This window comes from Lingula anatina, chromosome 2 (assembly GCF_051362555.1).
Source record: "Lingula anatina isolate TDL-2025a chromosome 2, LinAna3.0, whole genome shotgun sequence".
NCBI lineage: Eukaryota > Metazoa > Brachiopoda > Lingulata > Lingulida > Lingulidae > Lingula > Lingula anatina.
Genome location: NC_141768.1, coordinates 34,765,902 through 34,783,487, shown reverse-complemented (window position 1 = coordinate 34,783,487; position 17,586 = coordinate 34,765,902). Strand labels below are relative to the sequence as shown.

Below are 17,586 nucleotides of genomic sequence, written 5' to 3'. Positions count from 1 at the left end.
AACTTTGTGTTGAAGAAAAAAGCTTAAATAAAAAGCTGATTGTTTTTTTTTTTTTTCTGAAATTATTAAATTCATCAAATTCATCTGTTTATTATTTGTTTTATTTTATTCAAGGGCTTGTTTTAAAAGCATTGCTCAATCGTGGAAATTTAGTGTCAAATGAACCACAGACCTACAGCCTTGAGACAAGGGCAGATAAAGAATGAACTGCCTCATTGTTTCTGTGTAACAAATTCTATCCCAGGTGGTTTAATTTAAAAGACTGGGCTTCATGAATGGCAATTCAAGTACAATGGCTGTGATGATTGAATAAGCTAAGTTTGACTTTCAAAATCCATGGCTAAAAACAAATAGAATGATATAATAACCTGCTGTTTATGTTGGGAGTCTGAAATCTTTCAAATTTAACAGTTTTTATTTAAAGACTAAGCATAGATTACAAAAATTGTACTTTATTTTAGACAAGGCAAAATGTGTTATACCTCTACAGTGAAGACAGTGGTGTCCAAAGCTTCTATATAACATAACTACAGATACCTTCCACTTTTAAAACAATATTACTTCTTATAACCTCCATATTAGTTTTTATTTACCTGGAATGCTGTTTAAAATATTTGTGCAAACAAAATAATTACTTCTTTTGTAAAATATTAAATGTATAACTCCAATAATATGGCACTTGACTGTAATAATTGAACAAACTGGTGTTTTAACAGGCATAAATCTGCCTTCTCTAGCAAGCCAATGCTGGTGCTTCTCAAGACCCTGTTAACATCAGTAAAAGTGGTAAAAAATAGCTCTATATTCAGCTGCATGCTCTTAATAAATGAAGGTCAATTACAGTAGTATATAAAACACAGTTTTGCTCTTTGAGGAATGTGAGCTGTTTATAAAAAAGCAAACATTTTGGCAAGTATAAAAAATGTTTGAAAATCCACCATTCTGATTCACTCAATCAGATAATACTGCATACACTGGGTCCCCAATGCTGATAGGTCCACAGACATCTGCTGCTAAATTAATCCCAAGCACAGGGGTACGAAAATCTGGATGTTGGCGGTATCTGGAACATAAAGAAACGGAAAAAAATCATTTGCTCACAAAAGCCAATATTGAAATTATCCTAATGAAGCAAAAATAAAAAAAGGAGACGTCAAAATGCAATCATATTCTTGCACAAATCTGTTGGTTCAAATATTGCAAACATGAAGGTTTTCATGCATAAGTTTGTACCTACTTGCTCATTGATTTCAGTGGTTCATTGTCTGGATCTTTTATTCCAGTTTCTGGATTCACAGTAGTCATAATACACCTAGAACAATACAAAATTACACACACAAAATGTTTTAAAATTGATCATGTGAATTACTTATACAAACCCTGCATTCTTAGACTACACATCCAAATATATATATATACTGATTTCATCTTGTGTCATATTCTTATGGATTTCAATCATTTGTAACAATAACTATTTATAAGAAGCCTCTAAAATTAACACATTAGCTTGTTTCAGTTCATTTAAAAGCAAATGCCGTGGCTACTAACAGGCTATAAAGCCATTTTCTGCAATGATAGTATAGAAGTATAACAAAAGCAGTTTTAGCTCTAAAAATTATTAACTTCTTCTATTTTTCATATGATAGCAAAACCAATCATTACCTCTGACAATGTTTCAGCCTAACAAACTGGTTGTTTCCAATGCGAACTCTCTGCCAACCATCCTATAATTATTTGAAAAATTAAAATTTTTTAAAAATTCACACAAAATATTACACAAAGAACAAATACCAATTATTAAATTTAAAAAAAAATTCATTGTATATATGATATTATACATACATTGATAAACATCTTTAATTGTCACACAGATTATCACCAAAGAGTAAACAGAAATATGCTGGAAAGGTACCCCATTTCATATAATTGATACAACAAGAATAAGAAGTACTACCTCTGCAAAGGCATGACAACCAGAGACAACTATATTTGGACGGAAAGTTCGCATGTAAACTTCTTTCCCTTCAGGCAGGTTACTGTTGACATTCTTCACAGAAGCTTCTGACATCAGTAGGAAGGCACTGAAGTCTGGATAGAGTGCCTGAAAAGCAATGGTGATGTCTTCTTAGAATAAAAACTGTAGGATAACATGTGATGAAAGGGAACACTGAACTGTATTTGACTTGATCTTCACTGCTGAATATTCCATTATATTTAAACATCAAGTTATAACAATAATAAATTGGTGCTCGATAAAATTAAAAAAAAAAAAGATAAACAACTTTGTCACAATTTCTGATAACGATAACAAGGACACATAGGTACACTTCACAAAAAAACTTTTATTAAAAGGGTTTATTGACTTTAAGGTCTGAATTGAGAATATGAGAAACTTTGCAGGGTGTAAATATGGCTGTGGAGGACTTTCAAGGCTGTGGAGAGTACCTTTAATTGACCACTGAAATGAATAAGTCAGCTAGAATGTGTTTCATGATGAAAAAGATATTTTACCTGGTCACCTGGTCTTGAACGATTAGGGAAATAAGTTTTCTTGGTCCTCATCTCCCTTTTGGATAAACTTGGATGACAGTATACAAGACGCATTCCATCCTTCTTCAAATATCTGTTCATCCAATCAGCTGCCTGTTGCCCACAGTCCAAGCCTGTGCAGCGCATGTCCCGCATTCTACAATACCAAGAAGCCATTATATCAATCACAGCATTCGTCTAGACTGTCAGGTATCAATAGACTGACTACATAATATGAAATTAAATCAAACTTTTTAACACTGGATGTCCAACTATGCACCTAATAATTTAGCTGGAATAAGTAACGTACCTCCCTTTTTATTACTAATTATTTATCTTAAACAATTTAAAACTAGAGGATCAGAGAGGCGATACCGCCTCCGAATATTGTACCACCAGCTGGAGCAAGCGCATTCGTATAGACCCCCACATACACAAAATAAGGGACACAGCCACCAGTTTTGTGCTTGACAAGCTGTAAAAATGCAATCAACAAGAATTTTTAAACTATTGCAAAAAACATATATGGTACAATCAAATTTAAGTTCTTCGTAAGGTAGGTCAAGGGTCAATTTCAAGGTCACAGTAAATTGCCAGTATATGACTTCATATTCAAGTTCAAGAATAACTATGAACCTATCTCTGTCAAGTTTGAAGTTAAAAGAGAAAAAAAGTTCAGTTCATGATAAAAAGTAGGTCAAAGGTCAATTTCAAGGTCACACTTATATTGCCAGTATAGGACTTCCTATTCAAGTTTAATAATAACTATGGACCTATCTCTGTCAGTTTTGGAGATAAAACGGAAGCAAAATTTGCAAAATTCAGTTCATGGTGAAAAGTAGGTCAAAGGTCAATTTCAAGGTCACATTTAGATTGCCAGTATATGACTTTCTATTCAAGTTAAATAGTAACGATGGACCTATCTCTGCCAGTTTTGGAGATAAAAGGAAAGCAAAATTTGCAAAGTTCAGTTCATGGTGAAAAGTAGGTCAAAGGTCAATATTAAGGTCACATTTATATTGCCAGTATATGACTTCCTATTCAAGTTCAATAGTAACTATGGACCTATCTCTGCTATTTTGGAGATATAAGGGACTAAATGTTATTATTTTGGAGTTACCATAATGTGCCTTAAATTTCGTACAGAAAAAATTAATTAAAATAAAGAAAATGTCATTTTGGTCAAAATTCTTGAAATAGGAGGTGCTCTGAAGTTTCAGAAGTTCAAGTTTGATGAAATAATGTCATTTTTGAACACAAGTTGTCTGCTTTGCCAAGCCTTATGTTTTATTTTTCCAGAGTTCAAAATTTATTATCCATTACCGTACTGCACATTTTGCTTTTACCACTAATATGTACTTTTTGATACAGCGTAACTCGAAAACCGTATGGAATACAAAAAAACCGAGACCACCTCCAGTATTGGGCTTTACATGCAAAGTTCAGTTCATGGTGAAAAGTAGGTCAAAGGTCAATTTTAAGGTCACATTTATATTGCCAGTATATGACTTCCTATTCAAGTTCAATAGTAACTATGGACCTATCTCTGCCAGTTTTGGAGATAAAAGGGAAGCAAAATTTGCAAAGTTAAGTTCATGGTGAAAAGTAGGTCAAAGGTCAATTTTAAGGTCACATTTAGATTGCCAGTATATGACTTCCTATTCAAGTTCAATAGTAACTATGGACCTATCTCTGCCAGTTTTGGAGATAAAAGGGAAGCAAAATTTGCAAAGTTCAGTTCATGGTGAAAAGTAGGTCAAAGGTCAATTTTAAGGTCACATTTAGATTGCCAGTATATGACTTCCTATTCAATTTCAATAGTAACTATGGACCTATCTCTGCCAGTTTTGGAGATAAAAGGGAAGCAAAATTTGCAAAGTTCAGTTCATGGTGAAAAGTAGGTCAAAGGTCAATTTTAAGGTCACATTTAGATTGCCAGTATATGACTTCCTATTCAAGTTCAATAGTAACTATGAACCTATCTCTGCCAGTTTTGGAGATATAAGGGACTAAATGTTATAATTTTGGAGTTACCATAATGTGCCTTAAATTTCGTACAGAAAAAATTAATTAAAATAAAGAAAATGTCATTTTGGTCAAAATTCTTGAAATAGGAGGTGCTCTGAAGTTTCAGAAGTTCAAGTTTGATGAAATAATGTCATTTTTGAACACAAGTTGTCTGCTTTGCCAAGCCTTATGTTTTATTTTTCCAGAGTTCAAAATTTATTATCCATTACCGTACTGCACATTTTGCTTTTACCACCAATATGTACTTTTTGATACAGCGTAACTCGAAAACCGTATGGAATACAAAAAAACCGAGACCACCTCCAGTATTGGGCTTTACATGCAAAGTTCAGTTCATGGTGAAAAGTAGGTCAAAGGTCAATTTTAAGGTCACATTTAGATTGCCAGTATATGACTTCCTATTCAAGTTCAATAGTAACTATGGACCTATCTCTGCCAGTTTTGGAGATAAAAGGGAAGCAAAATTTGCAAAGTTCAGTTCATGGTGAAAAGTAGGTCAAAGGTCAATTTTAAGGTCACATTTAGATTGCCAGTATATGACTTCCTATTCAAGTTCAATAGTAACTATGGACCTATCTCTGCCAGTTTTGGAGATATAAGGGACTAAATGTTATAATTTTGGAGTTACCATAATGTGCCTTAAATTTCGTACAGAAAAAATTAATTAAAATAAAGAAAATGTCATTTTGGTCAAAATTCTTGAAATAGGAGGTGCTCTGAAGTTTCAGAAGTTCAAGTTTGATGAAATAATGTCATTTTTGAACACAAGTTGTCTGCTTTGCCAAGCCTTATGTTTTATTTTTCCAGAGTTCAAAATTTATTATCCATTACCGTACTGCACATTTTGCTTTTACCACTAATATGTACTTTTTGATACAGCGTAACTCGAAAACCGTATGGAATACAAAAAAACCGAGACCACCTCCAGTATTGGGCTTTACATGCAAAGTTCAGTTCATGGTGAAAAGTAGGTCAAAGGTCAATTTTAAGGTCACATTTATATTGCCAGTATATGACTTCCTATTCAAGTTCAATAGTAACTATGGACCTATCTCTGCCAGTTTTGGAGATAAAAGGGAAGCAAAATTTGCAAAGTTAAGTTCATGGTGAAAAGTAGGTCAAAGGTCAATTTTAAGGTCACATTTAGATTGCCAGTATATGACTTCCTATTCAAGTTCAATAGTAACTATGGACCTATCTCTGCCAGTTTTGGAGATAAAAGGGAAGCAAAATTTGCAAAGTTCAGTTCATGGTGAAAAGTAGGTCATAGGTCAATTTTAAGGTCACATTTAGATTGCCAGTATATGACTTCCTATTCAATTTCAATAGTAACTATGGACCTATCTCTGCCAGTTTTGGAGATAAAAGGGAAGCAAAATTTGCAAAGTTCAGTTCATGGTGAAAAGTAGGTCAAAGGTCAATTTTAAGGTCACATTTAGATTGCCAGTATATGACTTCCTATTCAAGTTCAATAGTAACTATGAACCTATCTCTGCCAGTTTTGGAGATATAAGGGACTAAATGTTATAATTTTGGAGTTACCATAATGTGCCTTAAATTTCGTACAGAAAAAATTAATTAAAATAAAGAAAATGTCATTTTGGTCAAAATTCTTGAAATAGGAGGTGCTCTGAAGTTTCAGAAGTTCAAGTTTGATGAAATAATGTCATTTTTGAACACAAGTTGTCTGCTTTGCCAAGCCTTATGTTTTATTTTTCCAGAGTTCAAAATTTATTATCCATTACCGTACTGCACATTTTGCTTTTACCACCAATATGTACTTTTTGATACAGCGTAACTCGAAAACCGTATGGAATACAAAAAAACCGAGACCACCTCCAGTATTGGGCTTTACATGCAAAGTTCAGTTCATGGTGAAAAGTAGGTCAAAGGTCAATTTTAAGGTCACATTTAGATTGCCAGTATATGACTTCCTATTCAAGTTCAATAGTAACTATGGACCTATCTCTGCCAGTTTTGGAGATAAAAGGGAAGCAAAATTTGCAAAGTTCAGTTCATGGTGAAAAGTAGGTCAAAGGTCAATTTTAAGGTCACATTTAGATTGCCAGTATATGACTTCCTATTCAAGTTCAATAGTAACTATGGACCTATCTCTGCCAGTTTTGGAGATATAAGGGACTAAATGTTATAATTTTGGAGTTACCATAATGTGCCTTAAATTTCGTACAGAAAAAATTAATTAAAATAAAGAAAATGTCATTTTGGTCAAAATTCTTGAAATAGGAGGTGCTCTGAAGTTTCAGAAGTTCAAGTTTGATGAAATAATGTCATTTTTGAACACAAGTTGTCTGCTTTGCCAAGCCTTATGTTTTATTTTTCCAGAGTTCAAAATTTATTATCCATTACCGTACTGCACATTTTGCTTTTACCACCAATATGTACTTTTTGATACAGCGTAACTCGAAAACCGTATGGAATACAAAAAAACCCGAGACCACCTCCAGTATTGGGCTTTACATGCAAAGTTCAGTTCATGGTGAAAAGTAGGTCAAAGGTCAATTTTAAGGTCACATTTAATTGCCAGTATATGACTTCCTATTCAAGTTCAGTAGTAACTATGGACCTATCTCTGCCAGTTTTGGAGATAAAAGAGAAGCAAAATTTGCAAAGTTCAGTTCATGGTGAAAAGTAGGTCAAAGGTCAATTTTAAGGTCACATTTAGATTGCCAGTATATGACTTCCTATTCAAGTTCAATAGTAACTATGGACCTATCTCTGCCAGTTTTGGAGATAAAACGGAAGCAAATTTTGCAAAGTTCAGTTTATGGTGAAAAGTAGGTCAAAGGTCAATTTTAAGGTCACATTTAAATTGCCAGTATATGACTTCCTATTCAAGTTCAATAGTAACTACAGACCTATCTCAGCCAGTTTTGGAGATAAAAGGAAAGCAAAATTTGCAAAGTTCAGTTCATGGTGAAAAGTAGGTCAAAGGTCAATTTTAAGGTCACATTTAGATTGCCAGTATAGGACTTCCTATTCAAGTTCAATAGTAACTATGGACCTATCAGTTCATGGTGAAAAGTAGGTCAAAGGTCAATTTTAAGGTCACATTTATATTGCCAGTATATGACTTCCTATTCAAGTTCAATAGTAACTATGGACCTATCTCTGCCAGTTTTGGAGATAAAAGGGAAGCAAAATTTGCAAAGTTCAGTTCATGGTGAAAAGTAAGTCAAAGGTCAATTTTAAGGTCACATTTAGATTGCCAGTATATGACTTCCTATTCAAGTTCAATAGTAACTATGGACCTATCTCTGCCAGTTTTGGAGATAAAAGGGAAGCAAAATTTGCAAAGTTCAGTTCATGGTGAAAAGTAGGTCAAAGGTCAATTTTAAGGTCACATTTAGATTGCCAGTATATGACTTCCTATTCAAGTTCAATAGTAACTATGGACCTATCTCTGCCAGTTTTGGAAATATAAGGGACTAAATGTTATAATTTTGGAGTTACCATAATGTGCCTTAAATTTCGTACAGAAAAAATTAATTAAAATAAAGAAAATGTCATTTTGGTCAAAATTCTTGAAATAGGAGGTGCTCTGAAGTTTCAGAAGTTCAAGTTTGATGAAATAATGTCATTTTTGAACACATTGTCTGCTTTGCCAAGCCTTATGTTTTATTTTTCCAGAGTTCAAAATTTATTATCCATTACCGTACTGCACATTTTGCTTTTACCACCAATATGTACTTTTTGATACAGCGTAACTCGAAAACCGTATGGAATACAAAAAAACCCGAGACCACCTCCAGTATTGGGCTTTACATGCAAAGTTCAGTTCATGGTGAAAAGTAGGTCAAAGGTCAATTTTAAGGTCACATTTAATTGCCAGTATATGACTTCCTATTCAAGTTCAGTAGTAACTATGGACCTATCTCTGCCAGTTTTGGAGATAAAAGGGAAGCAAAATTTGCAAAGTTCAGTTCATGGTGAAAAGTAGGTCAAAGGTCAATTTTAAGGTCACATTTAGATTGCCAGTATATGACTTCCTATTCAAGTTCAATAGTAACTATGGACCTATCTCTGCCAGTTTTGGAGATAAAACGGAAGCAAATTTTGCAAAGTTCAGTTTATGGTGAAAAGTAGGTCAAAGGTCAATTTTAAGGTCACATTTAGATTGCCAGTATATGACTTCCTATTCAAGTTCAATAGTAACTACGGACCTATCTCAGCCAGTTTTGGAGATAAAAGGAAAGCAAAATTTGCAAAGTTCAGTTTATGGTGAAAAGTAGGTCAAAGGTCAATTTTAAGGTCACATATAGATTGCCAGTATATGACTTCCTATTCAAGTTCAATAGTAACTATGGGCCTATCTCTGCCAGTTTTGGAGATAAAAGGGAAGAAAAATTTGCAAAGTTCAGTTCATGGTGAAAAGTAGGTCAAAGGTCAATTTTAAGGTCACATATAGATTGCCAGTATATGACTTCCTATCCAACTTCAATAGTAACTATAGACCTATCTCTGCCAGTTTTGGAGATATAAGGGACTAAATGCTATAATTTTGGAGTTACCATAATGTGCCTTAAATTTCGTACAGAAAAAATTAATTAAAATAAAGAAAATGTCATTTTGGTCAAAATTCTTGAAATAGGAGGTGCTCTGAAGTTTCAGAAGTTCAAATTTGATGAAATTATGTCATTTTTGAACACAAGTTGTCTGCTTTGCCAAGCCTAATGTTTTATTTTTCCAGAGTTCAAAATTTATTATCCATTACCGTACTGCACATTTTGCTTTTACCACCAATATGTACTTTTTGATACAGCGTAACTCGAAAACCGTATGATATACAAAAAAACCGAGACCACCTACAGTGTTGGGCTTTACATGCTCTACAAAATGCAAAAAAGAATGGGTCTCTAGCATTAACGGTTCCCGAATTAGAGACAGTTTTCAGTTTCGGTATCTCATGGCCGCTACTCCCGTGAAAATGCACCGATTGACCCTAAATTCATGGAGATGAAAGATGACCTGAAGGGTAACACTTTCCAATAATATTATTGGTTAAGTCTGTGTGGTGTCTGAATAACAGGGCAAAAAATTTTTTTTTCGTAAAAAATTTCATTTTTTTGAAAATTTTGGCCCATTTGACCTTGAAGTAAAGGTCAAAGGTCAAATCCAAGGGTATATTTGAAATCTACACATATGACTTTTGGAAAGCCGTCTATAGAAATTTTTCCCATAACTCCTTCCGTAGGGTAGATAATTAGCATTTAATTTTGCCATTTTTAGACAAGGGTGCATTGCAATGAGTGCCACACCCAGACCCCAATACCGACAAAGCCCAAATTTTACGTGGAACGAGTTGAGATTATAGGTGACCTAAATCCATGAGATGGGTATGGGGGGCCTTACCGTCTAGGAGGAGAAGCGGTAACGGTAGCCGTCCGGCGGAGCCGGCGGAGCCGGCGGAACCGGCGGAGCCGGCGGAGCCGGCGGAACGATCCGGACGAGACCGAAACCATGTGTACCGCCAGCGCTAACGCTGGTGGTACAATAATGGTATTTCAAAAATTATAATACAAATAATTTGGCAAAAATAACATTTTGTTTTTGTCTATTGCACCCTATTCCCACTCCTTAATTCAAAAATGGTCATTCAAGATCATCTTAAATCGTGCTGATTTATGGTTGATTCCATACAGATTTCATAATTACATGCAGTTCCTGATGTCTGTGGTATTCAATGGCATATGAACAGGCACTTTCAGTGTCTCCATTCCCGGAGCATCAAGATGCAAACAATCGCCCTGGATGCTGACCTCTATAAAGACCATAGATGGTTCCTCTCTTATGCTGACAAACGTCTCATCCTTTCTGATTACCATCCACTGCCTAAGAAAAAGAGAAATAATGAAAATTCCATTTGGTATTTATAATCAGTTTTTTCTCCACTGTTAAGTAAATAATATACTTCTGAGCTGTTTAATAAATTTTACTTGTAGTGCCAAATCTCTACCTACTAGTACACTTGCTTCTTGAGATGTTTGTTCTTCTATTATTGATTTTGAATTTTGATGTTAAAGTGTGTTTGTTTCTCCTTCTTTGATCTCATTGCTGATGTTTTCTTACATGCATGGAGTTCTCAAACAAATAACTGATGTGGGACGGGGAATGAAATGCTTTACAAGCAATATCAGCTCATTAAGGTGCAATGTAAATATTACATCAAGCGCAGCGTTTAGAAAAAAAATTGCTCTATACTTACCCAAAAAGAACTTCACAAATTCTGTTACATTTTAATTTAATCCAGCTGTATCCAAATTTTTATATTCATGCTTTTGGCAATCAGTTTGAACAGTTTTTTTACTAAAGTTTTGGAAACACAAATCTTAATAAGAATAACTGGCCTGCATACAGATTGTCTGTTTATGATCCTTCAAGTGAAAAACTGTTCTTAGAATACTATTCGATATGTTCCCTCATTTATCTTGCAAATCAATCCTAAACATATGTTGCATGTAGAAGTATTTTAGATGCATCAGCCTGATAAAAATGGCAAAACTATACATTTTTGTAGCATGTTATGAATTCTTTAAAAATGCTGATTTATGGAGATCTAGAGGATCGTCCCAAGTTGTACACAAACGTTAAAATAACTGTTCTTGTGACATCCCCGCTAAATGCTAAACGGTAGGGCCTACTAGTAGTCTACGGGTCCGTTTATATAAAAATCCCCCTTTCGAAAAGATTCTCATCCAAGCCCCCGCCCCACCCCACCCCAACAAACTCACTGTTAAACCTTTACCGCAGTCTATTACTACTGTCAATTGCCTATGGACAACATGGCTTTATTTACATACTAAGGATCTAGGTTATTTTGCCGTATCGGGCTTATTTACTTTACCTGTCCCCAACATCGCCGACCTTCAGGCCCAACTTTGTGCATTCTGCACCGAGCAAGTCAATCCCTTTACAGGACTTAACTGGGTGAAGGTACAAACCAGAAACTCTTCCAACTAGCTTGAAGTTCTGAGAACTGCGTTGGGCCCACCATGCAAAGACATATTTAGCAAGGCTGACAGAAAGAATGCCAGCGAACACGGTTACGTCCCCGCCGTCCATGAGCAGTTGCTCCTGATAGCGAACTTTCTTTTTAATGTTGTGCGCATGCGCGAGGTGGTTTCCCCCCACCACAGAGCATTTTTTTTACCTTGAGACTTGGACGCGAAATACAAATCATAAGTCAACTTAATTTTTCGTTATATAGCACACACTATAAAACTCAAACTCTACTGAGCTTTGGGCGGATTTGAAAGATAATGATGATAAAATAGATAAACATTTAACACTTTATATAAGTTATAAACAATAAGAGATAAAGGAAAAGTGATTAGAACATATTCCATATGGCCAATAAAAACATCCCATGTTTGCACATGCAAATTTACACTTCTTGCCTTCTTAAGCAATTTAAAAAAAACATCTTATGTAAGCCCTATTTACTTTTTTAAACAATCTGACAGCCAATTGTTCCATCATTTGAATGCAAAAACTTAGAACTATTTTACCTGGAGTTTGTATTTAGATCGGGGCATATGTACAATGTTATCTTTCATAATAGAACTATACCGAATCTTTTGTGACTTGATACAAACAGAAGTGTTGTAAATGTGTTCAGCTGAGACATTGTTTTTTTTTTTAATTTATTTATTTATTTATTTATTTATTTATTTATTTATTTATTTATTTACTAAGGGTGCACGCAAGTAGCACTCGATCAAATTGTGCGAACCACCCACCCCCACCCCCCCCCCCCCACCCCCCAAAAAAGAAAATAATAATAATAATAATAAAATCAATTTCTGTGGCGGCTTTTCTCGAGATTAAATAAAAAAACTACTAGTGGGAAGGGGGAGGGTTAAAATTGGGCACCCGAATAAAAAGCATAGGCCTACCCGTAATGATACGAGGGTAATTCCACAGAAAAAGTAAGCATAGATCATGAAGAACACATTGGCATAATTTTTGACTTGCCCGATTATTTTTGCTGTTTATCATAGAGCAATCCAATACGACAAGAAATCAACAGTAACTAAGAAGTGGTAATGCAAATATTACAAAAAATGCATGCATCGCCGACGTGGCTCATATACGCTTTCCTTACTATACAGTGCAGGCTACTGTGTGCAGTGTGCTGGGTAGGGTAAACCAAGGATACAATATACCAATTATAATGTGTACTACGGCAAGCGTAGACAAAGGTGGCGCTAAGGGTTATGAAGACACGTGTATCCTCATTATAATAATCGAGTAGTAATGTAACGTAATCAGCGGAAAGTCCTTGTCACACCTTGTGACTGATCTACACTGGACAGTTCCTGAACGAAAACAAAACATCTGTGAGTGATTTTTTTTTTTTAGTTTTGCACGACCTCATAAGGCGCCGTTTCAATCAGATAGCACTCAATGCTAAAATTTTAGCTTATTTGGCGGATGATTAAATCACTCGACACACATGGGTAAACCGCCCCATATTTCATAATTGTGCAGGGGAGTGGCCCAGTTTTCTGGTTTCGCAATTCGTGCATTTTACAAATTGGTCAGTAGGTTATGGTCACGCAACAGTATTGTGGTGAAACTATATAAAGCAAGGTCTTATCTGTATCTTGCATTCACAGGTCGAAGAGGTCTTGACTCGAAACAGGTAAGCTAGATATTTTTTAGCGAAATTTGGTTTGATTTTTTAATAAAAATTTGATATTTACGGGTTATTACATTAGCTATCGTACAGAAGACAAGGTTTTGATTCTGCTTATAACATTGCATATGCATTTTAAAGGTAGGGCCTATATCGTTCGTTCTTGTTTTATGTTTTATTAAACATAATGTTGCATATTTGGGCTTTCAAACCAATGTTATTTTGTTGTAATCAATGATCGATATGAATAAAAAAACACTTAAAAAGAATTTACAAAGGTTAAGTCCTGATAACTTCAAAGGGTTGAAGATATTTTGCTGTATTACAGAACTACAGTGTACCTGTTTGTAGTGGCGTAGGATATTCCTTAACAGGATAACAACTGTTCATTTTTGGCAAAAAAGGATTTTCCTAGGGTAAACGAAGATTTTTCAATACTCAGCAATGGTTAATGAATCCGTTCATTCGAAGTTAGTGCCTGTTTTTTTTTTTTTTTTTTTTTTTTTTTTTTTTTTTTTTTTTTTTTTTTTTGTAATAATCTCTCGAGAGATAAGGGAAGCCGTCTATGGAGGTCCAATGGCAAGCACAGATTCCAGTATAATTGTGATAACCGCCGTTTTGGTTTTTAAAAATGAATTTATTATATCTCTATGGGGTGTTTACTATGCATTTATTGTGAAATATGGATGCCATTCAAAGCGTTGTTATCACTTTAAGCTTGGAAACGTGTCAATATAATTTCAATGCCTTTTTATTTTAGTGAAAAACAATGGCGACACATCAAAAAAGTGCTTACACCGCGTACCTAAACAAATGTACCTAAACAAATGTAAATTGAAGTATTTTAAAGAGACATTTATATTTTGAAATTAACATTTGACAGACAAGGTTTTAAGTTGCTGTATATGCATTTATTTGAAGGTATATCGTTAAGCGTTGTTTGGGGTTTTATTAATCATAGCAATACGTATTTGAGTTTTCAAATTACATTATTTCATTGTCAATTTGGATTTCATCGATGTGAATTTTAAAAAGGAGTATTCTTAATATTAAGTTCTCATAAGTTATAAGTTTTCTCTCACATTATTACGTCTTGGGAGGAGCATATTGTTCGGTAAGGTTCTCCTTAAGCACGGGTTGTTGCCAACATAATTTCAAACGCTTTATTTTTCAGTAAAGACAATGGCGACACAGCATAAATGTGCTTACAGCGCGTACCTCCCGACATTTTTCGATAAATTTGGTGGAGGTTACCCTCCTCGGCCAGTTTTTCACGACTGGCCTACATGTTTTCAAACCTACCAAGATGTCTGCCTTGAAATGCCTGAGAAGTTATACACGCTCAACAGTTCGGAGAAGTTCAGGGAATGGATGACAGAGAAACTTGACAGGGTCAGTATCATAAGTGTAATTTGTCTAAATTCAAAGCTAAGTTTGCGAATCACACTTTCTCTCTCACTCTCTCTCTCTCTCTCTCTCTCTCTCTCTCTCACACGCACGTAAACACACACAAACACGCACGCACACACACACACACACACGCGCGCGCGCGCACACACTCGCTTAAAACGGTGTCAAAATATGCCTATTTATCATGAGTGGATAATCGTTCTTATTGTTCGATATACAAACGGTAAAAATTACGTTTGATTTTCAAACCGTTCTTTTTAACATTAACATACGCACAACAGAAAAATCTCTTTTATGTTCTTCATGATTTTTTATTCAAGATAATTAGGATTTTTATGTCTTGTCATCCTTCTTTTATTTGTATCTCTATTTCTATTTCTTTCTTTTTTATTTCTTTCATTCTTTCTCATTATTGTTTATCCAGTTATATATTTTTTCAGGTCGATTTGTTCAAAGTTGACGTTGCCATCACGTCTCTGATTGACAGGGAGTGTATCCCAGTGTTGGCGGGCTACCTGGCCTGTCTGAGCTACCTGGCACACGCCTATCGCTGGGGCACAGTACCAACCACGAGCCTGGAACGGGAAAGAAGCACTCTCGAATTCCCGGACTGCCTCTGGGACCCTTTTAAAAAGGTATTACACACATCTAATGAAAGGGACATTACATTACACGCGATAATTAGTCTGCGTATAGCAACCTATAATAATCATTAACATTATATGTTATTTTAAAAAATATGACATTTTATGAAATTCTCACCCAGTTCTTCTTTTACTGGCAGAGCAACACGAGTAGCCTAATAGAGCATATTTATTTGTCCATTGCTTCATGTCTCGATTTGGTTATTTTTTGTGTTATTTTATACAGAAATTTTCAATAAGATTTTGTTTTCTACCAATTTCATGAAAAAAAGGTAAATGATTATTTCGGGCTTCCATATCGTGGCAACCACTTTTCACTGATGGCATGCAACGCTATTTATGACGAAAATGGATCGCCAGTAGGTATGAAGTTTAATTGGAATTATGACCCAGCAAAAGCGAACCAGGAAAATAACTTCAAGCTGCTGATGGCAAAAGCCGAGTGTGAAGCCCCTCACGTCCTCAGTTCTCTCGGAGAGTACTTGGATTTGCTTCAAACCTTCACGACTTCAGACAACAGGAATGACGTCGAACAGCAAATGATCGAAAAGGTGTATCTTGCAAAAGGACACCTCGTGGCAGTTATAAGACAGGTCAACACAAAGATGCACGACGGTTTTATTTCAAGAAAGGTCTTTGCGCCACACATCCAGGGAATGATTGCATGGGGATTAGACTCAGACATTGGGTCGTCTGCTTCTGAAAATCTCATTTTCCAGGTACTCAATGTGTTTTGCGACATGGAGGGTGCGAGCGAAATGAGTCGTTTTGGAAAGAGGACGCGGGAGAACATCCCAGAAAATTCCAGGGTTTTATTAAATAAATTTGAGGAGAGCACAAAAGGTTATATCTTTCCGACAGAGAAACTGGCCCAAGCAAAGGCAGACTTGATTACGGTATATTATGCCTTTCTTTTGGGGCATGCGCGAAAGGTACCAGACTATATAGCCAAATGTCCAATGACTGCGTCCGGGTTCTTGAAGAAGGATTTGGTATCCAAATTTAGGCGTCAAATGAAAGCACGGTGCGACGAAGTTTTATCTGCCAGAAAGAAAGCTCAAGGCAGATCATCTGACAACAACAATAACGACAATGGAATCGAAGAAAACAAAGTGTGGTGTTGGAGTAAGGCGTTGTTTTGTTGGGGAAAGGCAATCCTGAAGTCTAATTTGAAACTATTGACAATACTGATTTTATTTTCCTGAGTAACTAATTTTTTCATTTTCTTTTTTTTTTCTTATAGATGTATTTAATATTTCCATTAATCTTGCAGTGCGTATTGCAAAACGCAACTTATATTTGGCTATATACTATCAAAACAGTCCATTTGCAAGTCACAGATTGAGATTCAACTTGAAGATAATAATCGTACATCATATGAGTGAAATTCTCCTTTAAAGCTTATTTGATCAAGATTGGTGGTTTCCTAAAATGTCCAATTTAAGCTTCAAGTATTGCAATCGAAATAAGCATTATCAAAACAATTGCTTTATTTAAGCTTTCGCTCGTCCATGTTGAAATTCATTGCAACCAATGTCGGTTTCTTAATCAATCTCTAATTTCGGTGTTTTTTCGATATCATTTTACATTGCCATTTTATATTATATTGCTTATCACAGAACTTGTACAATTTTGATACAAATTCACTTCCTTTTACTTGTTTATTAGTCAAGATCCGATTCTTGATTAGTTTGATATAAAGCTATGGCGATCAACATTACGTTTTAACTGTATTCAATTAATTGTATTGTTTTCAATTTGTTGCTTTATAAGACATGTTTAACCCCCGTAGGCTTTGATCGAATTGTATGTACAAATGTATTGTGTGTAGATATTTTGCATACTTAATTGATTTGAATAGGGAGACTGAAAAAGCCTGTTCTAATGCCTTTGTCTGATGGACTCGTTTGCATTCGTGAATATTACGATCTGTTGAATTATTCTTAATAAAACGTGTTTAATCATCTATATTCATATCTGTTCATTCCTAACTTCATGTATTTACGAAGACGTCCTATTTTCTATTATCTACTCAATATAACTCTACTTGATTAATTTTGAGACAGATTGGGACAATGGCTGGTCATAGCCACTTCCCAACGTAAAAACGAAAAGTCGACAGCGATAATGTGACGACAACTCCAAATGCAAGCTGTCTTCAGGGACCAGTTGCTTATAGTTATGCCGATATAGGGGATTAAAAAACGCAGATGTCCATTTTGAAAACAAACCAGTAATTAACATGATGCAGATTTTTTTTATCAAAAAGTGTTATATGAATGTTTTCAAACCATGAACCCGAAAGATATAATCGACATG

The 17,586-nt window shown here is 35.0% G+C and overlaps 2 protein-coding genes across 2 annotated transcripts; one reads left to right on the top strand and one right to left on the bottom strand.

Moving 5' to 3' along the window:
- Window positions 1–396: 396 nt before the first annotated feature.
- On the bottom strand, window positions 397–11,683 carry LOC106171794 (mitochondrial amidoxime reducing component 2). Its single transcript, XM_013552299.3, has 7 exons — window positions 11,420–11,683; window positions 10,231–10,407; window positions 2,512–2,686; window positions 1,955–2,101; window positions 1,663–1,724; window positions 1,238–1,312; window positions 397–1,063 (listed from the first exon to the last, which is right to left on the bottom strand). Exons 1-7 carry the CDS (start codon window positions 11,635–11,637, stop codon window positions 952–954), a joined length of 966 nt encoding a protein of 321 aa, XP_013407753.2. The 5' UTR covers window positions 11,638–11,683; the 3' UTR covers window positions 397–951.
- A 1,155-nt stretch (window positions 11,684–12,838) lies between these two features.
- LOC106172522 (uncharacterized) lies at window positions 12,839–17,235 on the top strand. The gene is made up of 4 exons (XM_087003345.1): window positions 12,839–12,914; window positions 14,388–14,605; window positions 15,064–15,258; window positions 15,540–17,235. Exons 2-4 carry the CDS (start codon window positions 14,396–14,398, stop codon window positions 16,470–16,472), a joined length of 1,338 nt encoding a protein of 445 aa, XP_086859471.1. The 5' UTR covers window positions 12,839–12,914; window positions 14,388–14,395; the 3' UTR covers window positions 16,473–17,235.
- The last annotated feature ends 351 nt before the right edge of the window (window positions 17,236–17,586 follow it).